Genomic DNA, 27558 nt, shown 5'->3' with positions numbered 1-27558 from the left:
TAAACGTTCCGCTGTATGATTGGTGGAGCTGAAAAAAGGGCGTATCTGGGCGTATCTGACGTTTTGTTTACTTTAATTTATTTCCAAAACGACATAAGTCCACAGATGATAAAGCAAAACATAATAATTTAAATATACAATATTAACCAAAATTTGTTCAGAGAACAAGCACGTGTATTATTTCCACCTTAACACGTTTTACTTTAAAGGTTAGTTATATAAATATAATAATGTACTGAAAAGTCTTCACAACCTAATTTTGTCTTTCAGTGCAACTGTTTTAGATTAATTGATTAAATTAACAGTTCACAAAGCTTTATGGGTTGGGATCTGTATGAGGCAGTGCCCCCGTCATGAGGAGGAACAGCTGTAGTCACATGACTGGATACATTTACAGGGGGTCAGCCAGTGTTTCCTCTAATATACCTGATAATCATGGTGAGATATAAAGATCATAGCATTCATACATTGTGTGCTGCATGCTTTATTTGCGCCGGTGTGTTGTTTCCAGCAGTTGTAGTGTCAAAGCGCCTCTTAGTTATCTAAATGGTTTGTTTTCGTCTATGCAAGTTAGCCGTTAGCAATAGCATAAAGATCCGGAGGCCTACCTTCATCTATATTATTCTCATTTAACGTTTTAATTTCGTTTTGTTATACAAGTGGATAAACATTTGTCTGTGGTGTTGGTAAATATACGGTCATTTTTGCTTTCATTGCTGTCGAGATATTTTGTAGAAATTGTGCTTCGTTTGGATGCTAATCTAGCTAGTATTAGCCCTGCTTTTCGTGTACAGTTATGTAGATTTTATGTATTCTAATAAAATAATATGATTATTTCATATGCTCTTCGTTATTACATGTCATAAAGATTTATTTGATTTTTTATTGAGAGCATTATGTGTAACGTAAGCTCCCTCCAGCTAAAGGTGGTTGTTGTACATTCATTTCACTTCAAACCAGACCTCAATATCTTGTGCTTTTTTTCATGATAACAAGAAGTGTAACTGTTTGTTACTTAAATTCTGGGTGGTTGGTGGAAAGGGTGGAGTGACTAATGACTATAGATTGTCATCATCGTGTTTGAACACAGTCTTACCGACCACTGACACATCTGCTATGGGAGTGATACATTCCTGTTTACAGACATTTATTAAACATATCAACAAATTATTATAGTGTCAGTGTTCTTCGAGATTTTTGTATGAATATTTTGTATGAACGTCAAAAGCAATCGGTTATGCTGAGTCTGACAATACTTTTTAACTGTAGAAGAGCAGTTGACATTTCATACAGTGGTCTGCGATTTGACATGGTGTACTTTATCTAAAACCATAAAATACTTATTTATAACTTATAAATTATTATAATATATTTAGGTTTTTTTCCCTAAAGTAGTTTGAGATATATATATATATATATATACATATATATATATATATATATATATATACACATTTATAAATAGGGATTGGTTTAAAAAACTGATCATTTTTTTCTCCTGAACATGCTTGACTGCTTATTATTCTCTTATCTGAAAAATGTATTCATTTATTTTTAATGTATATATTAACAAAAAAACTAAGAGACCATTCCAAGTTTTTATTTAAGCAGCATTTCTAGATGTATTGTAGCCGTTCCAGTCCAGTGTCTGATAAATTTCAACAAAATCAAACCTCAGGAGTGACATAAAGTCATCCAACAGCAATATGACAGACTGACAGCATGACACGACACATAAAAATCACACAACTGTGATAAAATATAGCATATCACTTATCACATAAAAAAATAATATAAACTTTTCCTAAATACATGTACAAATATTATTGTTGTATTGCTTAAAAGTGAATATGAACTTACATAGCATCTTTTCTGTTATTTTTTTACCTGTTTCTCCAGTTGTCATTTTTTGCAAATACAAATAGAAACAATATATACCAAACAATTTACATACAAGTGGAATTCAGACAGAGGGGGAAGTTGAAAAAGATCTTGGTGTATCTTGGTGTATAAGTGTGATATAAATTTGAACCTTAAATATTGATGTTGAAAATTTTAAAAAGTTATATGGACTTAAATAGACATAAATATTAAGTGACATTTCATTTGTGTACTATAAAAAACCACTCAAGTAAAAAAAATAGCATTGTAAACATTGTTATTGACATAATTCCATATCGCTGGCATTGTTTTCTGTTTATCTCAGCCTACCACACAGCAGTCACCCCAGGATGAGCAGGAGAAGCTGCTGGATGAAGCAGTGCAGGCAGTGAAGGTTCAGTCATTTCAAATGAAGCGCTGTCTGGTGAGCTGAGTACATACATGTTTATCTACTGCTAACCAGTGACTTACTGAATATTTATTTCTATAGCACTAAATCCCCATCGAAAATAAAATCTAGAATTATTTTTCAAAGTTAAGTTTTGGTTGCTTTTTATGGCATTATGAAATGTTTTATGTCATCTATCCAGGACAAGAACAAGTTAATGGATGCACTGAAACATGCCTCAAATATGTTGGGGGAGTTGAGGACTTCAATGCTTTCTCCCAAGAGCTACTATGAACTCTGTATGTGTTTACTTTGATATGATATGTCATTATGTAACTAGTTCAAGCTTGCGGTATTAACATTGATCTTGGTGATCTCAAGTTGTTAGCATCAACAGTTTAGCATGTAAACCTAACCTTAACATTTGTTTAAAATGTGTTTCCTATGACGATTTGTGATTGGATTTCATGGAGGAGAGAGGTTCTTTGTTTTTGTGACCCATGCTTTTACTATTTAAGGGTGTCACAGCATGTTGATAAAGGGGTGACACCGAATAGTCGAAGATTCGATGCTTCTATAGGATGAGAGGTGTTATGCAATGGGGATCATGCCATTTTGGTTTAAATGGGCAGTGGCATAGCAGACGTGCACGCACTGCACCGCTAAAAATATTTATGATGTAAAGAAATGGGACATTTTTAGGGTTGGGTACCAAAACCCCTGGCGCATATATGCGCAAAGTCTGGCTACTCAGCGCAGGATCGCGCATCTCCACATCTTCTGTGCTGTGAGACTAGAGAAGCACGTTCCGCACGCACCCGCAGATGACTCGCAAATGAATGTGTACACCGTTTCCAAACATTTGTCAATTACTTGTCACTTACATATAAATATGAATTAACACTTTGTCTGTACAGGCACGTAGTTTGTTACTTAGACTGAACTTGCGCTGCATGATACTTTAAAAATAATAAATTAATATAACCAAAATCCCTGTATGTGGCGCAGACTTTTGGAACTTGTCATTCTCTGCTCTGAAAGCAAGCGTGCGACAGAGAAAGAGTGCGCAGGAAAAAATTAAAAGGGACTTTTTAGCTGTTTAAATGGAAAGATGCTTTATTGCATTTCTCCTTTACATGCGGTAACTAACTTTATTTGTAGTTCATTGGTAATGAACGTGCTTGTATTCCCTTTTGTAAAAAAGAATTCATTATTCTCAAGTAGTTTTAAAAATAGTTTTGAGGCGAGATCTGGTCTAGTATTGTATGGCACTGTTGGCACAGGATTGTTACGTGATGTTTAAGGAAAATGTCCATTAATTTTACTATTTGTGGCTTGCGTTTTGAATTATGTTGCGTTTTGAATTATGTTCCTCTGCATTTCAGACATTTTACCTAAACACATTTATTTTGCACATTGCGACTTGAATCTGGCTTATTTCGTTTTTTTATTTTTATTTATTACAAAGGTATTTTCTGTTCTTAACAAATTCTGTAAATTAATGTTTGATTGTTTTTTGGTGCATCAATGTTGCACTAAACCCTTATTAACCACCTGGAGTCGTGCCCACGTGCGATTCGACTATGTAAATGCTTAGTCGAGGACACCCCTACGGACAAAAATGAATGACTCTATATGACATTTTTCTGACCAAATGACCCCCAATTTTTTAAACCATCTAATAAACAGAGCCTAAGGTTCAAATGTTTTTTTTAAGCATTAAAGAACGTTAATAAAGCTGTGTGTCTGTATTTCATCTGTAGTGGTTTTATTTATTTACTAATTAAATTCTTGTTGTAGACATGGCCATTTCAGATGAGCTGCATTACCTGGAGGTCTATTTGACAGATGAGTTTGCCAAGGGTCGTAAGGTGGCTGACCTCTATGAGCTTGTTCAGTATGCAGGCAACATCATCCCTAGACTGTGAGTATCTCAGTAATCCAACACTGTATGAGTTTGCCATGCAATCAAATGATCAATATCGGCATCAATAAATAAAATCGCCAAGAAATGGTGATTTTATTAAGATTTTGAATTTCGTGAGTACGCTGGCATCATATGTTCGATATTTTCCCCCATTCCTGTTTTCTTGCTACTTAATTCTGTTGTAGAGTCTATACTTAATTTAACGTCTTAACTCTCTTCACTCATTCTATTACAAAGTGTCCATTTTGATTAACACTGAACGTGCTCTGGCTTGACTGTGCACAATTTTTTTATTCTTTCTTGACAGTGCAGACTGACAAAGCTTGCAGGCACTACTGTTTAGTTAACGTCAATGAAGGGGGAGATTCTACTTTGTATTAATTCACCATCAAAATAAGTTTTTATAAGCCTGGCAGTTTAACACGTCTTGGCAAGATGTGCTCCGATGTCTTAAACCTTTGACATCAGTGTTAATGAGTGTGGTCGATTATGTAATAATGTAAAATAGGCATAATATGATTTTACCTCATGTAGTGAATGCATGATCCTGCAATGATCCTGCAGATGGACTTATGAAGACTTGCCAATAAAGTCCAGGAAGACTCCTTTTGTTATTGGCAAACCCATTATTGATGAGCATGTTTATTAAGTTGTTGTTGGCCGTTGTCCAGTGAGTCACCTGACTACTTCTGTTTTGTGTTCCAGCTCAGCTAAACTACATTATTCAAGCTTTTATATAAAGTAAAATCCACATATTAATGATTGTTTTTCGCAAATAAACCCCAACCGACGAAGTAAATAATTGGACACAAAATATTGATTTTGAAATGTCTTTATTTGCTAATTTGTAACAAATGCAAACCTTACACAAGAAAAAACCTCATTCCTAGCATTAAAGCAAGAAGTTTAAACAAGATACATGCCATTTGGTTTATTCTCATAAATTGTTCATTATGCATATTTATATATAATTTATTTAGCATTGAATGCTGTTTGGGTAACAGAAATATTTTTGTATAGTGGTAGTCCAATACTGTTTTTATTAAGACATATGTGGTATTGAAAATGTGTTTTTAGGATACACTGAATGTGTGGAAAGGTGAGAAATTTATGGAGAGAATATAAATGAGATGTAAGGGAGACCAAGATATGGCACAGTTGGATCTTTAATTTGTACGGCTCTGCTTCATTGCCTGTTCATCTTTAATAGAAAAGCATGTGCTGTAACAGATTGAATTTAATGATACATGTTTAGAACTTTAAAGTTCTCTCATCTGCTCTGAAATACCTTATACCTGATGTCTTTGTTTTATTTTCCACCTCATCTGTGGTCTCGCATTTACATTTGCATTTGCATCGCTTTTATCCAGGAACACAATATTAAACACTATATTCCTTGTTGTTGACTTCTTCCCCCGATCACTTTCTCTCTGACCTCACAGGTACCTGTTGATAACTGTCGGAGTGGTGTACGTTCGCTCTTTCCCCCAGTCACGCAAAGACATCCTGAAGGACCTGGTGGAAATGTGTCGTGGGGTGCAGCATCCTTTGCGGGGCCTGTTCCTCAGGAACTACCTGCTGCAGTGCACACGCAACATCCTGCCCGATGATGGAGAGCAGGCTGAGTATGACACTCTCTATCTTATGTTGTGACTCACACAGAGCAATTTAAAAGATACCGTAGCATAATCTCACCTTCTGAAATACAATTCAATCCATCGCTAGAAAAAGCGTATTACCCATTTCTCTAGGAACACTTGGACAGCTTTTTACAAAATAATCACCCCAAAATCTCATTATCTTGAATGATTTGATGAAGCGTGCTCTTCTGTCGATGTAGGGAGGAAATGACTGGCGACATTAATGACTCTATTGACTTCGTACTGCTGAATTTCGCCGAGATGAATAAACTGTGGGTGCGAATGCAGCATCAGGGGCACAGCCGGGACCGAGAGAAGAGGGAGAAGGAGAGACAGGAGCTGCGGATTCTCGTAGGGACCAATCTGGTGCGACTGAGCCAGCTGGAAGGCGTCAATGTGGAAAATTACAAACAGGTGCAGTTTGGGTTCAATCCTCCAATGCAGAAATCCGCAAATTATCGGTCTCCGAATCTCATAAACATTTAAAAGGTTACATTAAAATGAGCTTTGACCTTGATTACCTGTTTATTTGTGGCTATTATGGGATACCTCAGGCTAGCACTTTGCATAATCAGCAAAAGAGCCATTGATGGCATCAACTGCCTGAGAGGTTACAGCATCTTTTAATGGTTCTTTGAAAACACTCCACGTGCACGTTCATGAATTAACAATGTGATGGGCTCAATATGTTCTCATTTTATTTTTAAATTCAAGCATCTATTCATATGCATCATACTGTGCCTCCAGAAAAGCTTTTCACATGTATACTAAGCGTTGTAACCCAAACCAATAGTCACTGTATATAGTTTGCTATAGCCACATTGAAAACCTGTAACTCGCCTTTATACTTCCTGCAGAAAATATCTCAGAAAGTGTGTAGTGTGCAGGTTTTATTTTTTCGAATAATAGCTTGTAAAATCTAAAAGAAATCCTCATTTTATTTTATTTTTTAATGCCGATCAATTATTGTTACACATTGTATCCAAAAACAAGACCAGTTCAATGTACATTAGCCTTGACATATGACAATATAATACTGTACAGGCAAAAATGTGGGGTTATCTTGGTATGTTAATGTGTTTGGCTGCACGAATGTTGCATGCACGTGTTGTAACATGTGTGGACTCCCCGCAGGTCGTGCTGTCTGGGATCTTGGAGCAGGTGGTCAACTGTAGAGATTCTCTAGCACAGGAATATCTCATGGAGTGCATCATACAGGTACAGAAAAACCACACCATTGCTCATCATTTTGTTCTACATTACTAATACTTTTCACATGTGTTTAATATTCCCAGTGATTACAAGACATGGTTTATATTGATTGTAGCATGGTTGAATGTCCAGTGTATGACATCTAGCAGCATTTAGCGCTGAGGTCGTGAATACAGACAGAGCACATTTAGGCCACGCCCACACCAGGGGAAAACAATCCAACCCTCTCCATTGACTTTCTATTGCAAGAAGCTGCCTCCTTGTCATTTCTGACTTATATAAAAAAAACAGAACAATGTCTAAAAACTGCTGTGTGACAAGGTGTACAGTAAACAAGCTAATAAGCCCAGAATTACTTTTTTATAATCTACCGAACCGTATAAGGCAGACTTTAAGGAGACAAATGTGGATACAGGCAATAAGAAGCAGCAGGAAGAATGGGTAAATTGCGGGATCCTGACACACTCAGTATGCCTAATGGTACGTGTGCTGTAAACATTTTGTCACTGGTAAGTCAAATATCCAAATGTCAGTTATATTATATTTCTGTAAGATAAGCTTTAAGCTGTAGCATTTTGACAGTATGCAACTTGTTAGAATGTGGATAAAGCAGAAAGCTATGCAGTAACGTTATTTTTGCGAGTGCTAATATTATCTAATATAGCTAACAGCTTTCGAACAGCTTGTCTGACCATCATTTTAGTTTAAAAAATGACAATATGACACGTTGCGCTGCACTTTTGTGTCCTTAAACACTCGTTTTTTGGGGTGGTCGTCAGCTTATAAAAAAGTAGTTCTAGTTTTTTAGCTTGTTTACTGTACACCTCGTCACATAGCAGTTTTTAAACATTTTCTGTTTTTTTGTTATAAGTCAGAAATGACAGCTTCCCGCAATACAAAGTCAATGGAGAGGGTTGGATTGTTTTCCCCCTGTGGGCGTGGTTTCCAGATTATGACGCGTTGGGCTCTGTCTCTATTGCAACCAATGGGTCACTCCACCCATCCCCCCTACCTTTTCGAAAGCACTGTGTCGGCTGACACAGAACTAAGATGTCGTCAGTTTTCGAAACTTTGCAGAAGATAACATATTTACAAAACACGCTCTGTAGAGTAGTTTGTCCGTTTAGGGCTACTGTAGAGACAACATGGCTAATGACAATGCAAGGGGACTCGCGGTGTATGTACATAGAAATAGCTCATTCTAAGGTAGTAAAAACTAGTGCTGTCAATCAATTAAAAAAAAATGAATCTGATTAATCGCACATAACATTAATGTTTTTAAATATACTTTTACATTCTAATAATCTCCAAATTAATGTAGAAACAACAGATTTCTTTAACAACATCATTTTATGAATGAAAGACAACATTCTGATATTAGCACTGCAACTGATGTCTCCATTAAAAAAATTTTTCTTTATTTTATCATTAAATATAGCGATTTAACATTGAAATCAAGTACACTTCTCAAATAAATTAAGGGAACACCTAAATCACACTGTATTAGATCTCAATCAACGAAATATCCAGGTTAAAACTCTTCACTTATATACTTTGCATAATGTTGTGAGAACAAAATAATGTGACAATGGTCAATAAAAGCCAAAATCATAAACTCATTCAGGGTGGGAATTACAGTAAAATCACTGTAAATATGGAAATACTGGCTGATTCAACTTGTTTGAATTTCATCACAGTAACTAATAATGTTAGTCAGAAATGTGCATGACCCAGAAATTGAATTAAAGGGGTCATATGACACGGCTAAATCGAATATTATCGTTTGTTTTAGATGTAATGCAGTGTGTATACTAGGGGTGTAACGATACATCTTATTACGATATTTCGCGATGCAGAAATGTTACGACGCGCATCGTAGAGAGATGGGGATATTTTACGATATGTTTAATTCTATTCGTTCAGTGGTCAAGACGCTACCTACTCTGTGCCAGCGCGTCACGTGTGCTTATCTCACATATGCGGTAGAGAGAGAAGTCTCTGTGAGAAGGGGAAACACAAGACACAATCTGTGTCTCCAAGTGGTTTACAAAGCATCATATTTTCCTTCACAATTAACGTTAAAACACAGCAAACTTGAAGCGTGACTGCAGGCGAGTCACCCCGAAACTCATTACAAAGGCAGCACAAGCGTTTTTAAATACCAATGTTAATTTATCCGCTAACTTGAGCTGCTGCATAACGTGATATGCAACATAAAGTAAGCCAAAAGAAACCAGCGCTGTTCCTATCAGAGAAGCGATTAAGTGAGTCGTACTGTATATTAAAAGATCGTATGACATGCTAAAAAACAAGTATGTGATTTGCATGTTTGAAGAAAAGTAATACAGTTTATGTAATATGTCTTTCTGAAAGATTTTCTCATTCATTACTTTCTCAAGCAAAGACAGCGCAGCTTCAAAGAGGCACGAGCCAATAGCGCTTGAGTGTGAGCTCTGTCAGAGCGTTTCATTGCTTGAATGTACAGAATGAACACGCCCTTCACTGAACGAATGAGTCAATGGAGTCTAAATGAGACTGAATGAACTGCTACATGTCGTTCATGGTCTAATATTCTCTGTGTTACAACAATGCATATCCAGTAGTTACTCAACTTTTCTGAAAAATAAAGGTAATGACCTGGTTTAATTTATTTCCAAGGTAGAGTAAATTATGTCGAAACAGTTAAATCTTTGTAGGTAACATTTAATTACACCAATTAAATGAGTTAATCTAGATAGATTTTAGTAGACTAATATAATGTAGATTTCGTTGACTAAAAATAGACTAAAACTATGATCAATTGGGATGACTAAAACTAAATTGCATTTTAGTCAAAAGACTATGACTAAAACTAAATCAAAATTTGCTGTCAAAATTGACACTGATCTTAATTCTAATTTCAGTTAAGCCTTAAAATGTTAAAATTCTTTATTAAGTTGTATGTGCAACAAAATAAGTTACTGAAATTGTTAATATTTTTAAAATAAATGTTATTTGAATTTCAGTTTCATTTTTGAGTTTTGTTCAAAATATGTAGATGTGTATCGTATCGTGAACCCAGCATCGAGATATTTACCGAATCATGAGCTGAGTGTATCGTTACACCCCTAGTGTATACACAATTTAAGTTTGAAAAACGCTGTATTTTCCACATACCGTGCATGTTTGTATCTCCTCTTTGCCCCTCCTCTCTGAAACGAACAGATTCTTTACAAAGCCCATCGCTCTGAAAAGCGAGGTGTGCTATGATTGGCCAGTTAACCAGTGCGTAGTGATTGGTCGAATACTGCAAGCGTGTGACGGAAATGTAACGCCTCTTACCATATTTGGAACATCAGGTTCCAAAGCAATTGTACTGACAGGTACGCCCACCTTACTTACGTATACATTTGGGCGGTCTTAGTCAAATCATACCATGAAGTGACGTAGATTTGTGGGGGTGTGGTTACATGAGGCATTTCAGGCAGGTCTGGGTGAGCATTCGCTTTTAGATAGAATGTATCTTTTGTTCCGCCACTTTATTTTTTTGCAATTTTACATGTCTAATACATGCATGGGCAATTTATAACACACCAAAGACAAAGAAAAACACGTATTCGTGCCATTTGACCCCTTTAAGTTCTCAAACACTTCACAGTCTTTAAAGGGATACTTCATCCAAAAATGAAAATTCTGTCATCGTTTACTCACCTTAGAGTTGTTCCAAATCTGTATATATTTCTTTGTTCTGATGAACACACAGAAAGATATTTGGAAGAATGCTTGTAACCAAACAGATCTTTCCCCCATTGACTCCCATATTAGGATAAATTACTTTGTCGTGTTCTGTGTTCAACAGAACAAAAAAAAGATATTTTGAAGAATTTTGGACAGCAAACAGTTCTGGGGCACTTTTGACTATTATGCAGTGTTTCCCCTATAGGTTTACGGCTTTGGGGGGGCTTCGGTCTCTTATGTATTTTTTGCGGCGGAGGTCCGGACAATACTTTTCAATGTATGAAGTCAAAAAAGATTAATTAGAAAAACGCAGCACCATGGTACAATAGCACCACTCGCGCCCTTAAAAGAGAAACACATAAACTGGAGCGCAAATGGAAACAAATCCAATTAGAGGTCTTTAAAATTGCGTGGAAAGAGAGTGCAAACTGTTATAAAAAGGCACTAAAAGCTGCAAAGGCTGAGCACCTCCGTAACCTCATAGAAACTAACAAAAATAAACCAAGGTTTTTATTTAGTACAGTTGCTAAATTAACAAATAAACAGACTTCACCTGACCTGGGTATTCCTCCGCACCTTGGTAGCAATGATTTCATGAATTTTTTTACAGAGAAAATCGAAAACATACGAGACAAAATAGTAAAAACTCAACCTTCAAGTCTGTCCTATGAATTAGTACCAACCATCGCCCCGAAAGAAAGGCTACAGTGTTTTTCACCTATAAAACAGGAAGATTTAATTAAACTTATTGCAACATCTAAACCTACAACTTGCTTATTAGACCCCATACCAACTAAATTATTAAAAGAGTTATTACACGTTGCAATTGAGCCCATTTATAACATTATCAACTCGTCAATTAATCTAGGCCATGTCCCAGGACCCTTTAATCTGGCCGTCATTAAGCCTCTTATCAAGAAACCAAACTTAGACCCCAATGAACTAGGAAACTATAGACCGATTTCAAATCTCCCTTTCCTGTCTAAAATACTAGAAAAAGTAGTGTCCACTCAGTTGTGCTCTTTCTTACAAAATAATGACATACACGAAAAATTTCAGTCAGGCTTTAGACTGCATCATAGTACTGAAACTGCGCTCGTTAAAATTACAAACGACCTGCTTATAGCATCAGATAAAGGTAATTGGCATTTAATGCAAAATATGCTAAATAAACCACCGGGAGACTGCATTTATTAGATATTATTTACTAGAATAATCTTGCTTGCTCTATAAACACCATGCACTGTGCTGTGTTTTACCTTTTTTGTGTTTTTCAGTTTTTCTTATTTTCTCCTGTAAAAGCTGCTTTGGAACAATGCACATTGTGAAAAGCGCTATATAAATAAAATTGAATTGAATACTTTTTTTAATAAATAATGTTAAATCAATCTAATGTTTTATCAGGCAATTTACTTTATATTCTGATAGCCACAGTCTGTATGAAACATACGTAGAAGGTCTGGTAACTGAGAAAATGTGTTGTAGGCTCTGGTGTTGAAGCGAAGTCCTAGTTGTCTATTTTAATATTTAAAAAACTACTGACAACAAAATGTAATTGAGCAGGAGTACTTACAAAGTTACTAACAGCCTTTCCATGCCATTCATACTAGAACTGATTCTAAATATTCTTTCCAATTAAAACATGATTCATAATGAAATGCTCTTAACATGCTGACTATTTATGCTATTAATATCATAAATGCTATATGTAGATACAAGACGTTATGTTTTATAATCTGTCACAAACCTATATAGCAAACAGTAAACTGACTGACAGCTAAAAATACTTTATTACTGCTGCATTTTCGTTTGCTTAAGCGTTACAGAAAAAGTGTCCATTTATTTACCTGCTCTTGGTGTCTACAGGTCTTTATATGTGACGTGTCTTTGGCGGGAGAAGCAGTGCTCACGGAGCGGAAAGGGTTAAAATGAAGCGCGTTTGGCGCTAAATAAAGATATTAGAGGATATAGCGGCAAAATATAATCCCTGAGCGCGCGTGATGTGTACAACTCAGTTATGTAGACGCTCGCCGCGGCTCAATTTAAACCACAGAAATAGTTGATTTTTTTAATGGTTCATTGTGTCTTGCGGTCCGGATGGAACGAAGGATAAGCTGGTGAAAACCTGTCATCTGGTGGTAACTGGACTGTTGCTTGTCAGGGGCAGGGCATGCTTATTTTCACTGCCCTGGGAGCGTTTAAAAACGATTTTTTTTAATCTGCTTTTCAGGTGGTTGACGCGACATATTTTCCCACACGGGCTATCTGTCCGCTGGTGAAAGTGTGCTTACCTGTGTACGCTTTGGGTCGGAACTTGTAAAAGTGTGACCACGTAGAAACAGAAATGATATGCCGCTATGTAAATAAGATAAATAACATAATGCTATTTAGTTTGTTTAGTACGAGAACAGGAAAGGTAACTTTAAATGACTTTTCTTGTGATCTAACGCTACATAAAAAAATTTATTAACTTGACCTTCAAGGGGGGTGGGAGGTGCCGTTGGAGGGGCGGGGCGCCCCCCTAAGGTAATGGTAGGGGAAACACTGCTATGGTAGTCAATGGGGGAAAAATCTGTCTGGTTATAAGCATTCTTCCAAATATCTTTCTGTCTATCTATACTGAACGCGTCCAAGCAACTGTTTCAAATCGAGTTTAAATGGTTTAAAGGCCTTTACATGAATAAGAGCGTGATTATAAAATGTAACGCTAGACAAAGGATGGCAAAATAAATGGATGCTGCATTAATTGCGTTAAATATTTTAACGTGTTAATCTGTAAAAAAATTAATCGCATGCGTTAACACGTTAACGTTGACAGCCCTAATAATAACATAACGCTTCATTATGTAAGCCGGTTTTCATACACCTCTAAAAAAATAGTTATTTACACACTGGACCTTTAAGTTATAGTCAATATAGGGGTGGCTGACACATTTATTTTTCTGCAGGTCTTTCCAGATGAGTTTCATCTGCAGACGCTGAATCCGTTCCTTCGCTCGTGCGCCGATCTGCACCAAAACGTCAATGTGAAGAACATCATAATTGCGCTGATTGACAGGTGGTTTGCCGTTCTACTCATTTGCTGCTCGGCACTGACAGTTATCTGTCATGAACATCTATGTAGTTATATTTAATCTCTTTCTCACCCCTCAGATTGGCGTTGTTTGCTCACAGAGAAGATGGACCTGGAATTCCTGCTGAGATCAAGTTATTTGACATTTTCTCACAGCAAGTGGCGACTGTAATACAGGTGGGTTCTGGTTGTTAAGAATTGTGATTGTAAAGAGAGCTCATTGTTGCAATTTACTAATATCTCATATATAAATGTTTCGTGTTGGCATCTTTATTTTTACCATTAGTCGCGTCAGGACATGCCATCGGAGGACGTTGTTTCACTGCAAGTGTCTCTGATCAACTTGGCCATGAAATGCTACCCTGACCGAGTGGATTATGTGGATAAAGTGTTGGAGAGTACTGTGGAAATCTTCAACAAACTTAACCTGGAACAGTGAGTCTCGACTGTACTGTTTTTCTTACATCGATCGTACAGCATAATCAAAGAGCACATGCTCATATTAAATGGATACTTCACCCAAAAATGAAAATTCTGTCATAATTTACTCACCTTCGAGTTGTTCCAAATCTGTACAAATTTCTTTGTTCTGATGAACACCGAGAAAGATATTTGGAAGAATGCTTATAACCAAATCCCCATTGACTACCATTGTAGGAAAAAATGCAATGGTTGTCAAAAGTGCCCCAGAACTGTTTGCTGTCCTGCATTCTTCAAAATGTCTTTTGTGTTCAACAGAACAAAAAAAAAGATAAAGTAATTTTTCCTACTATGGGAGTCAATGGCTGTCGAGATCTGTTTGGTTATAAGCTTTATTCCAATATCTTTCTCTGTTCATCAGAACAAAGAAATTTATACACATTTAGAACAACTTGAAGGCGAGTAAATGATAACAGAATTTTCATTTTTGGGTGAACTGTCCCTTAAACACCCATTATGTGTTTAGCACTGCTGTTGTATTACTGAAAGATTATTGACTCTATGAATTAATTCCCCATTTTGGTATAAAGGAACAGTTAGTTGAGGTCATGCCTATTAGACCTCCTGACATAAGTGTGCTGATTCTAAACTAGATTTGCATTTCTTGAATGAAGTAGTGCTTTCTTTTCTGTTGACCACACTCAAGAATCAACACAGTCACTGAACTGTATAAAGCTGCTATAGAGGGTTTAAATATTCAAGAAAGCAAGAACAACTGCAATTGCAGGAAAACATAAACCCTTGGCTTTGCTATGCATTCAGAATTACGAAAAAAAAACACTGTGATGTCTGATCATTTGTCTGAGTTGACAAATAAAACTCAAATCAATCCAACTCTTGTTGACCCTACTTTGACAGCAAGAGTGTCCACCAAATGTTTCCTGTAATTGCTTATCAAAGCTGCATCAGAAAACACACTTTACAATCTTCTTGAGATGTCTGGTGTGAATTGCTTTTACGAGGCCATGTCACAGCATTGCAGGGAGGTCAAGGTCAGGACTGTGATTGGGTCTCTCCAGAAGATGCTCCACTCCATTGATTGGACTCCAGGTTAACTGACTCCAATTAGCTTCAGAAGAAGCCATTAGCCTGGAGGTGCACAAACTTTTGCACTGGAAATGTTTATGTGGTGTGTTCAGTAATGACATTTAATTGGATGGTTTGTGTTAGTTAATCAGACTGCTTTTGGCTGCTGTTGTCTGCAGTTGAAGATTAGATGAATGTGTTAAGGGTTCACATATCATAAGGGCTCCTGATAATTTAGAGAGAGATTTAGTAAATTCCTTACATTTAAGCCTGATGCCTTATGTTGTAGATAATGTTTGAGTTGAGTTTACATTAGGCTTTGTGGGCTTCATTAAGGGGCAGTCGGGCCTAATGGTTAGAGAGTCAGACTCGTGACCAGAAGGTGGCCGGTTTGATTTTCTGGGCTGGCGGGTAACGACGGAGGTGCCCTTGAGCAAGGCACCTTACCCCTACTTGTTCCCCAGGCGCTGCAGTGATAGCTGCCCACTGCTCTTGGTGTACGTGTGTTCACCACTTGCTGTGCTTGTGTTCACTACTCACTGGATGGGTTAAATGCAGAAGTCACATTTCGGGTATGGGTCGCCATAACTGACAAATAGGTCACTTTCACTTTTCACTTTATTAAAGGGACATTTCACTCTCATGTTGTTCAAAGCTGTATATGACTCTTCCTTCTGTGGAACACAACAGAAGATATTTTGAGTAATGTCCCTGTGTTTTTTTGTCCATACTATGGAAGTCAATAGGGGCCAATGTTGTTTGGTGGCCAACATTATTCTAAATATTTTTTTGTGTTTTGTATAAGAGAGAAAGTCATACAGGTTTGGAATGACATGAGTATGAAAGAATGTTTATTTTTGGGTGAACTGTCCCATTAATTGCAGAAATGTAATGTAGGAGTAGAGGTTTAGGGAAAAAAAACATTATGCTTGTGGAATATTAATACAGTTCTGTCTTATAAGCACTGTAATTATTAACATTTACATTTTTCAAGATTGCAGCACATCCTTTTATCAGAGAAGATAATGTATTTGAGCGTAGGCAATAATTTTACATTACAAAGAGACCGTTAATTTTTCATTTGTTCTTTTTTTATTTGTTCTTTTTCATATGTTAAAATAGCCGAAACAAATACAGAGTGTTTTTTTTTTTTTACTGCGCTGACGTCCAAAATCACATCAGACACCCAGTAATTTTGAGGGTGGATAGGAAGCCAGATAGACATGATGACTCACTGTTTGCAATCTAAGTGAGTGACTGATCACAGTACTGGTCAATTGTGCTAAGAGCTGATATTTGTTCTGCTGACTAGCTGGCACTGGAGATGACATACAGGTGTATGGTTTGGCTTATTTGTATGATTATTGTCATTTAAAACTTGGCTTATTTCATTATACTGCACTCACATTTTGATCAATCAGAAAATTCAAAGCTTGATTATCGTTGATGTTCTTCCAAAACCTCAGATGTCTAAATTAGCTGTTTTTCAGGAAATGGAAAAAAACACAGTACTTTATAAATCATTAAATACTTTGTCTGAGAAATAATAATGTTTAATGGCAAAAAAATATGGAGATGGACGGACAGCAGCGTTATGCTTGTTCTTCTGTATCTCTCAATTGCTCAGACACTAAAATTAGTTGAATATCCTAACATAAAACCTCAAACTATAAATAGTATTCCTGTCTTTCACACACTAAAAAAATCCCATGTGCTCATATAAAAAGCACAGGAATTTTAAATGGCATGGCGTAGACAGGGTTTTTCCTGGCTCAAAATGAGGCGGAGGTGGTGCCATCCTGATCTTGTACACACACGCGTAAGGCCTACCGTACCTTTAAGTGGCTTAACCAAAGTGACTTCGAGTTTGACATATTAAAAGTTCTAATAAAATTAGATAAAAATGACATTTATTATGTTATATAAAACATTACTTTTATTCAACCAAACAGAAATGTTTTTTTTTATCAAATAAAGCTTTTTTTTATCATGTTCAACTAACTTTTCAGCCCACAACTGAATTAACCAGTCTTTCTAAATGAGGAAAGCTCATTCACATCTTGCATTCTCTGTGGTTCACTTTAAATGATTCAAGGATCTCTTATATTCGCTAGTGACTGAAAAGTTCAATAGTTTAAATGAATCGGTTCAAATGAGTCATTCGTGTGCGAGTCGTTCTGAACGCAATGTGAGTTCATACTGGCGAACTCGCCGTGTACAGTATACGCTGATTTAACTATCCAACTGCACAGCTAAAGACATTACAATGATGTACGTCATGTTAATTTAATAAATTTCAAGAAATTAAACTTGGATGCAAAACAAACAGCCGTGAAACACTGCCACACTCAAAAAAACAAGTTGTTGGATTAACTTAATTTTTTTATGACACCCATTTCCACACAATTTAATTGGTTTATCTGAATTTAAACTGGGTGAATTGTACAGACATTTAAATCTTAATTTTGTCTACTTATTTAATTTAATTTCAGAAGAATGTATTTCATTTGTGTTAAGCCAAATAAATGTGAGTGCTTCAGTGGGATACTTTTTTCAAATAAATATATTTTTTAGGGCTGCAACTAACGATTATTTTAATTGTCGACTAATCTAACGATTATTTTTTCGATTGGTCGACTAATCTAACGATTATTATTTTTTATTAATCTAATAAAGTTTTTTTGATTACCTTATTAATCCTTTGGCAAACTTTGCAAATAAACAATAAGTTCTAGTATTTTCTTACATTATAAAGCAAATCATACTTTTTACTCCACTACATTTTATAAATAAATATTGTTGTTTTAACATTTTAATCCGTGTTTACATTAAAATCACCATCTTCTTTTAATTAAGTAGTTAATTTTAAAAGTAAAAAATACTGATTTTTTATGTACTTTAGTACTGTATTAAAGGTAAAAAAAATGTTTTATTGCACTTATGCTTTTTGTTGTCCTTATGTTGTTCCAATTGCTTCCATTGTTTCCCTCATCTGTAGGTCGCTTTGGATAAAAGCGTCTGCTAAATGACTAAATGTAAATGTAAAAACATTAAAAAATGTGTATATGAAATACTAGAGCATGATATATGCTCTGTATTTTTTTCCTCCAAGTAATATCCGTCTCTATTTTCAGTCTCATAATGTAATTGAGTAAAAGTAAAATACTACTATCTGTCTCTGTTTATTGTACAAAACTATCACCGTATAAAAGACTCTAATGCAGAGTGGCGTTAAAGCGAGCCCGCGCACCCTGAACTTAATGCATTCGCTTCGTTATTTACAGTTATTCGCATCCCAGACGCACAATGATGCGCTTAAAGCACCTACTCCTTCTGAAGTCCCGGGGATCATTTTGCTCCCCAAAGTAAATAATAGTTAGAACACAACGAGAAGAGATGATATGTTACATGTTTAACACATAGTGCGTTGCATCAATCCGACAGTATACAGTTAAATCAGAGGTTTAAAAAGAGTTATTTCGTATGAAGACGCAACATATTCAGACCGCTTATAAGCTAAGCTATACTCAGCGAGTAACGAAAATACATTTTAAACAAAACCATAGACTATAATCTTGTCATTGTGAAGAATAATGAAAACATTGGAACATGTTGGAAAGAGTAGCGTCCTGACCGTCACCGCACACACGCATGCTGACTAGAGATTGACAGACAGCACCAGCGGAGGTCAGAGTTTCTTCATTATGCTATATTGGTTTATTCCTCGCATAAAGCTATAGAATGACATAAAAAGTGCATTGGTGGTTACATGATAGTCAGTCCTTTTTGAAGCTTAAGAGTAATTTAAGCAGGGTCACAATCTGCAAAGGTTCACATACACTAACTTACACTATTACAATAGCGTTAATGTAAATCATTAATGTAAAGAATAGTTTTACATTACAAAAAAGTAAATTACAAAAAAGTAATTTATTATGAAAGTCTACATCTACGTGCCCCTCTCCGTCCGTTTGTGATTGCGTGTCCATGCTGTGATGATCGCATTCTGGGGGTAATGTTAGGGGGAATTCCTCCATCCATTCACTAACTTACTGCGTCCGAGGCTTTCGATCGCTTTTTGTCGGGTGTATTATACTTTCTCTTGTTCTGCTGATTAACTTACACACGCCCGGGAACAGAAACTGCTATTACAGCAGATAAATGTAAATAATACGAAGCGTCGACGCATTTCACGCACGTCGTTGCAGCACTAATATTTTTACCACATGTAAGGTATGGTGCTAACAGGGAGCACCAGAGGGTTTACTGCATTTGCAGAGTATTTACTCACTGAGTAAAGCTGGATACATACAATAATGGCATAAATGTGCTCGTCCCCAACATAAGTAAAACCTTTACTCTTCACCACTATGGTAACCCCCCAAAAAATCATAGACAACAGAAAATCTTCTGAATTTTAACATTACAGAACATTAAACGCTAACAAGTCTCCTTATCTGCACAAAAACACAAATACAATAGCACTTTAACAATTTTAAAATCATAATCCGTCATAAGAGCAAAGCATGCTGGGAACTCAATCCGCTGTGTAGTTTCAGTTAGTCAATGAAAATGATTCATGTTGTCCCAACACAAATGGACTAAGTTATGTCAAAGAGTTGCCTATTTATGTCATTATTACACATTGAAATTGTGCTTGAACAAGAAACCAATACAAATGTGTTATATCAAACTATATTGATTAAGTAAAACAAACAAACTTTAAAAATATTTTTTTTGGGTGCAGCTCTTGTTCTGCAACTCTTTTTAGTGCCTCAGTGTGCTGATAACGAAACAGCGCCTCCATTGTGGCGTAATGTCACAACTGCAGTTACAAATGACAGTCTGATAAATGCACGCAGCATTTCTTGTGAAGACTCGCAACATAATTTTGGCGAGAGCCTGAGGCGGCACGACATTTGACGGAGGCGGCCTCCTCCAATTCCTCTATGCAGGAAAAACCCTCTTAGATCCACACAATGTAGAAAGGACTCTTGAAGAGAGAGCAAGGAAGGCCAATGAGAACATTGGTCTCTGATGAGATCTTGGCCACTCCACTTTGCTATTAAACATTCTGGAGCTGTATTAGCAGAAACACCTCCAGGCAGCAAGAACATTGACTTGGATATTTATCTGAAGGGGATAAAGGATACAGGGACTCCCTCACTTACAGTAATATACTGCAGTCAGATTTAAACTGCATGAACTGTATTGAACCATTCAATCAGAAAGAAGTTTCTATGTGGACTGTACACAATGCCGCATTAAAGGAAATGGTTGAGAAAAATGAAAGCTGATGAGATAGAGGCATATTTGATAGTTTTGTGAAAAATGTAAAAACCGTAAGGCTGGATTAGTGAATGAATTTGTATTCCGGGCACAAGGACCCCTGACATAGGTTATGCTTTCTTTTAACCAAGATCTTTCAGAAATCTTGGCTATACAAAGACCAAGGTGCATATCTATTTGAACAAGAGGGTTGAAATTCCTTTTTACGGATACTGATGGCCGAAACTGTTCGCCCACAATAGTAAGGTCGTGACTACATCAGCGTACCTACTTCTATTCATGACTCTTTGATTTCTTTCATGTCTTTTTATGCAGCATCGCCACCAGCAGCGCTGTATCTAAGGAGCTGACCAGGCTTCTGAAGATCCCCGTGGACACTTACAATAATATTCTCACCGTGCTACAGCTCAAGCATTTCCCCCCGGTCTTCGAGTACTTCGATTACGAGTCTCGCAAAAGCATGAGCTGCTACGTGCTGAGCAACATCCTGGACTACAACACCACCATAGTGGCACAAGATCAGGTTTATATCACATATGTTTCTTATGGGGTTCTTTTCTGCTGTTCGCACCAGTTCAGGGTTTTCTCCTCTTGGTTCTTTGTTAATTCTTAAAAGCCTTAACTCCTCAGGGAAAGGTCAGATGTAACTCACACAAGCGTCGTGCGGTTGTGGCCAGGAATATATTGATATATTCTGCTATATTCTGCTATATTTCTGCTATTCTGCCTCTCTGCTTTGGCTTTTCTTAAGAAGTGTGCCAAAACGGCATCGTTTCACTCACCCACTCACTTTATGAGCCGTTGAAGAGAGTGCTGATTACACAACAACAGTGAAGAACCATTTAAAGCTTTTAAAATCTGTTTGCTTTAGTATGAGTGAAGCACTGTTCAGATTGCTTGAAGCGAACATGTGCATTACATAGATCTGAATTAGGATAAATTGTAAAGCTAGTCTTTCAATGCTGTTCTGCACTTGTCAATTTTCATATCCGTTTGCCTCCAGCTTTCTATGCATCTTATCGATGTCTTTTCACAGGTCGATGCAATCCTGAACCTGGTCTCTACGCTGATCCAGGACCAGCCGGATCAACCTGCTGAGGATCCCGACCCGGAGGACTTCGCTGAGGAACAGAGTCTAGTGGGCCGCCTCATTCATCTGCTGCATTCAGATGACCCTGATCAGCAGTATCTGGTACCCGGTCTCTCCTCCCACCTTGTCCTTTCATCAGATGACACGGCCGAGCGTTATTAGCCTCTGCCAAAGAAGCAGCTGTGGTCTATAAAAAATGCACGGGTGTTAAGGGCTACTTATTTGGGGCGTTTCTTTGATCATTTCTTTTGCCGTGAATACTGAGGAGAAATAATCTCCTTGATGGAACATCGTAAACAAATGATTGACAATGTCGTGTTTATTTGACATCAGTAATTGACATCATAGGACCAGAGCTGCTCTAATTGGCCTCCAGTGAAGGTTGATTCATTCCGTGTTCAATCAGTTGATGAGGTCATCATGCTGCTCAATGAATTATTCACATGAATTCATTTCTTCTCTTTCATTCGGCCTCCCACAGATTTTAAACACAGCCAGGAAACACTTTGGTGCCGGGGGGAATCAGAGAATTCGGCACACTCTGCCCCCGCTGGTGTTCGCTGCTTATCAACTGGCCTTCCGCTACAAAGAGAATTCGTCCTCGGTATGTTCCTGTCGCACCTCTTTTTAAAAGCCTAGGGAGATGCTGTACTTTCTACTGTCTACGTGGCATTAGAGGCTGCATCCTCACTGAAATGACGTGAAATGCTTGTAATGGGTAGCAATTTTGGTGATGGTCACAAACACTCAACTTCTAAGTAACTTGTCTCATACAATTCATTGATTCCAAAAGTGTAGCTTTTTGTAGATGATGATGTAATAAACTCAAAATATATAGAACAGTTTGTTTTAAATTGGAATATTAACTTCTATACGAAACAAGTGTTATTTTGAAACGTATATTTTTTATAACGTATATAGCAACATATTTATTTTTACCTTAATTGTTCTTTTAAAAAACCAAAACAAGCAACTCTAGCTTTATGAAGGATCCATGGTGAGGAATTTAAAGCATCTTTTCTTTCTCATGGAAATATGGCTGCACCTCCTTTTTATTCCTAATAAAATCCAACCACATTTTTATAGCAGACTTTATAATAGATAATATTGATAAAATTGTGTCAATCTTACTCTTCCGCAGGATGATAAATGGGAAAAGAAATGTCAGAAGATTTTCTCGTTCGCCCATCAGACCATCAGCGCTCTGATCAAAGCAGAGCTGGCGGAGTTACCCCTGAGGCTTTTCCTCCAGGGTGCTCTGGCTGCCGGAGAGATCGGCTTTGAGAACCACGAAACCGTTGCCTACGAGTTCATGTCTCAGGTAGAAAAGCATTTTGATTAAATGCCTGATAGGTCAGTAATGAGTCATGTGCACATTCTTTATTCTTCCCTCTCATATTCATTACTGTTCACAATGGTACTGTTCATAATAGCTTGAGAGAAGGACTAGACCAGAAAAATATTGCTTTGCAGTGAGTCAGTCTCAGACCCAAACACCATTCTAGAAAAGTGCCATTTCAGTTGTGTGTGTGTGTGTGTCTTTCAAGGCGTTCTCCCTGTATGAGGATGAGATCAGCGACTCGAAGGCTCAGTTGGCCGCCATCACCTTGATCATTGGCACATTCGAACGCACAAGGTGCTTCAGCGAAGAGAACCACGATCCCCTGCGTACTCAGTGTGCGCTGGCCGCCTCCAAACTGCTGAAGAAACCCGACCAGTGCCGTGCTGTCAGCATTTGTGCCCACCTCTTCTGGTCTGGACGCAACACTGACAAGGGAGGAGAGGAGGTTGGTGTGGTTCGAATGGATGCTTAAAGGAACTGTTAACCCAAAAATGAAAAATCTGTCTTCATTTAATCACCTTGAGTTTTTCCAAATCTGTATCAATTTCTTTGTTCTGATGAACACAGAGAAAGATATTTGGAAGAATGCTTGTACCAGTTCTTGGCCACCATTGACTCCCATAGTAGGAACAATTGCTTTATAAATTTCTTTGTTTGAACACAAAAAATATATATTTTGAAGAATGTAGGAAAGCAAACCGTTTGGGGCACTTTTGACTACAATCGTAATTTTTCTTACTATGATAGTCAATGGTGGCCAAGAACTGTTTGATTACAAGAATTCCTTTACATATATTTCTCTGTGTTCATCAGAAGAAAGAAGTTTATACAGATTTGGAACAACTCGAGGGTGATTAAATGATGACAGAATCTTTCTTTTGGGGTGAACTGTCCCTTTAAATTAAAGGACCAATAAAATCAGATGGGAAGAACATTTCAATTCTAAATGGAATTCCTATGAGACTGATTTTAGTTTCAGTAAATAGTCTTGAGCAAAGTAACGATGCCAGCGTCATATGACGATACCACGTTCATGTTTGAGTCAATGTACAAAAATATAAAATCTTATGAAAGAGGTTATTTTTAAACAAACTTTCCTTTCAGATGTGATTCAGTCAAAATGTTTGAGCAATGATTGAATTTTAAATTTCAGTGCTTTTTAAGTGTTGTCTTAGTATGGAAAGCGTTTAAGGAATGAAACATGCTCTTTTAGATATGAAAAGTGTTTGAGACAAATCGGATATTTGCATAGTGTGGTAGTGAAATTAGCTGTTATTTCTGAAGCATTTATAGAAAGATTATCGTTTTAAAAACATTGTAGGTGGGAAGATGTTCTTCTGAGTCATTTGAGAATCGAGGCTAAATGGCGCACAGCTGTAACTGAATCGGACAATAATTTTAGTGAAATTCGATGATTCATAATTGCAACTGCATTTTGTGTAGGCTGTATGCAGTATCTACTGAATGTGACGTCTTTATGTGAACGGCTGTGCATCTTAATATCATAGACAACTGCTTCTATCTGCCTACAGCTTTCACATTTCTAGATCACATTTCTAATCTTCAACAGTCACTTCGACAATTCTCAGCAAACTGTATGACATGAGCATATTATGATATTAAAATTCAGTGGGGGGGGGCATTTCTTTGTGTTAAAACATACATAATGCATTATAACTGATATTTAGCTTTCCACCAAAGAGATATCTATCCCTTTGAAATAGTGCTAAATGCAGCTTACCCGATGTGGCGATTGTGCTTATTTTCTTTTCGTAAAGATCAATAGAGTGTTTTTGTGACTCATGAAGCATGTGGAGAGATAGAAGCGTGCTGTTTCTTTTTTCTCAGTTCCACAGCATGTTCTAGGGAGGTATGCGTTGCCCCTAACAACAGAGATTCCCAATCCAATTCTTAACCCCGTACGCGGAATCACTGAGCTCTCTTAAGTGGTTTTGTCCAGAGAAAATGGCATTGTTTGCTGCAGTCACACACGGAATCTACCTCTCTCTCTCTCTGTTGACAGATCCGTGATGGGAGGAGAGTGATGGAATGCCTGAAGAAAGCTCTGAAGATTGCCAACCAGTGCATGGACCCGTCCTTGCAAGTTCAGCTCTTCATCGAGATCCTCAACAGATACATCTGCTTTTATGAGCGGGAGAATGATGCGGTATGACCTGTGATGCTTGATCTTTCATCGCATTCCTTTTTCACTCGGTTTCACTTGTTTTTTCTGCTCCGCCTCCCCGCCGATCTCTTGTCTATCACTCATTCGCGCTCACCCCCACATTCTACATTTTTTCTGGCACAAGTGCCGGTAGATTATACCTAACTCACACTCATCGAGGAGGTAGCATCCGTGTATCAAAGATCAATTTGGAGAGAGATTGACTCAGGACTTGCCAGAGCACATCTAGGGCACAGTCGCTTGTAGCCAGGGCTCAGAACAAAACCTGTTGTTTCTGACATTTGAGCTTTACCCAGGGAGAAAAACACCTCTTTTAATGTGGAATTACAGGATGGAGTCTAAACAATAATAATAATTATAACTTTATTTTTATATATCGCCTTTAAAGCAGCTTCTCAAGGCACTTTACATAAAAGTAGAAAACCAAATACATAGAAAAAAGTCAATATAAAATGTTAAACAATAAAACCATAAAAAAGCTAACCCAAAAAATATGTTTTAAGGTAAGATTTAAAAATGCTTAAAGTCTGAGCATCTCTGATATGGGAAGGAAGAGCATTCCACAGTCTCAGAGCACAGGAAGAGAAGGCACTGTTACCAACAGTTCGAAGACGTGTCTGTGGAACAGTCAAGAACCCAGCCTGAGATGAATGCAAAGTATGCCCAGCAGTATAAGGTGTCAAGAGTGCCGAGAGATACTGGGGGGCTAGACCATGAAGTGCCTTATATGTGAGCATAAGGATTTTAAATTCAACACGGAAACGGGTGGGAAGCCAATGCAAGGACTGCAGTGTTGGCGTAATGTGCTCATTTCTCCTGACACCAGTGAGAATTCTAGCTGTGGCATTTTGCACAGATTGCAGTTTAAGTGTGGAGTTAGGTGCCCCTACCAATAGTGCATTGCAGTAGTCAGTACGTGAAAAAACATAGCTTTTTTTAAACAAAAAGACATTCCCGCACCTATTTACATGTTACCTATCCATGTGCATTGCCTTTTTAAAGAGAGTTTCTATTTTTTTTTCGTTTCATCTCTATTTGGTGTTTACATAAATATGCATAAATATGCGTTTGCTCTCTAGGTGACGGTTCAAGTACTGAATCAGCTGATTCAGAAGATCCGTGAGGATCTCCCAAACCTGGAGGCCAGCGAGGAGACGGAGCAGATTAACAAACACTTCCACAATACACTGGAACACCTGCGTCTGCAGCGAGAGTCGCCTGAGTCTGAGGGACCCGCTTACGAGGGGCTAGTGCTGTAGGAGCCTCATGCATCAACATTTATATACGTGTACACACGCATAGAGAGAGATATAAGTATATGCCCACACGAGCACACCAGGGTATTCCAGCCAGGGGAAAAACAAAGCCAAACCCACCTGCCCCTCTTCTCATTCCTCTCACTGCTCATATTTTCTCACTTTTTCGTTCTCTACCGCTCTCTCTTACCATCTCCCTCTTTCTTCTTGATCTTGTGTGGAGTTTCCTCGTGATTTCATTAGAGAACACCATATGCATTGCACTTACTTCAGATTACCATTCCCTCCTGATGCCACCGTTGCCATACACTAAAGAAACGAGCGAAAATAAAAATAATTATTTAACAAAAAAGCGTTGCTTTGCCATTTCCCTGCCTCGCAGGCCAAACTGGAGAAAAAAGCAGAGCTTTATTGAGCCATGCGTTGTTAAGGCCTTTGTTTGGAGGACCTACACTTGATTCTCAGCATTATTATTTTAAATGTCACGCTGAGTTTGTGTAACTAATGAATAGCCTTGTTTCGCAGCCTATTTTTTTCCTTTAAATACACCTCTGTGGCAGATACTTTGGTGGAGTGGGACAGTGTGTTGATACTAATAATACATCGAATGGGTGAACGTGTATAGTTAATGAATGCGTAGCTGTGGCTGTGAATCTAAACAATGTCAGAAGCCTTGTTATTTGAACACCTCTTGCATCTTGTCTTCTTTTGAATTATGATTCCCCCTCCCTTCATATATTGTATGTATAATCTAATTGTAAATCGGTTAAAACAAATTATCACTGATTTCATGACATTTGCACAAATAAAAATGATATTAACCCCATTTGCCTGTAGAACTATTATTATCAATATTAACATTAATAAAACTATTATTGTTAAAAGAACAGTTCACCCAAAAACAAAAATTCTGTCATCATTTACTCACCCTCAAGTTCCAAATCTGTATACATTTCTTTGTTATGATGAACACACAGAAAGATATTTGGAAGAATTCTTGTCACCAAAGTTCTTGGCCACCGTTGACTACCGTACTTGGAAAAATTGCTTTA

At 37.4% G+C, this 27558-nt stretch overlaps 1 protein-coding gene across 1 annotated transcript; it reads left to right on the top strand.

The window, feature by feature from the left end:
* The first annotated feature begins 327 nt into the window (after positions 1-327).
* vps35 (VPS35 retromer complex component) lies at positions 328-27343 on the top strand. The gene is made up of 17 exons (XM_057334726.1): positions 328-438; positions 2207-2305; positions 2472-2568; positions 4070-4193; positions 5639-5821; positions 6037-6250; positions 6971-7054; positions 13714-13823; positions 13919-14015; positions 14125-14273; positions 20949-21156; positions 21670-21825; positions 22205-22327; positions 22865-23044; positions 23271-23510; positions 25089-25232; positions 26330-27343. Exons 1-17 carry the CDS (start codon positions 436-438, stop codon positions 26507-26509), a joined length of 2391 nt encoding a protein of 796 aa, XP_057190709.1. The 5' UTR covers positions 328-435; the 3' UTR covers positions 26510-27343.
* The last annotated feature ends 215 nt before the right edge of the window (positions 27344-27558 follow it).

The sequence above is a fragment of the Triplophysa rosa genome, linkage group LG1 (assembly GCF_024868665.1).
Source record: "Triplophysa rosa linkage group LG1, Trosa_1v2, whole genome shotgun sequence".
NCBI classification, from domain to species: Eukaryota; Metazoa; Chordata; class Actinopteri; order Cypriniformes; family Nemacheilidae; genus Triplophysa; species Triplophysa rosa.
This window is presented reverse-complemented; position numbering and strand designations above follow the sequence as displayed.

Excerpts from the sequence above, each read along its gene's own strand:
- vps35 (XM_057334726.1), top strand. Across the intron at positions 7,055-13,713 it reads TCATGGAGTGCATCATACAG|GTCTTTCCAGATGAGTTTCA; the intron begins GTACAGAAAAAC and ends ATTTTTCTGCAG. Across the intron at positions 14,016-14,124 it reads AAGTGGCGACTGTAATACAG|TCGCGTCAGGACATGCCATC; the intron begins GTGGGTTCTGGT and ends TTTTACCATTAG.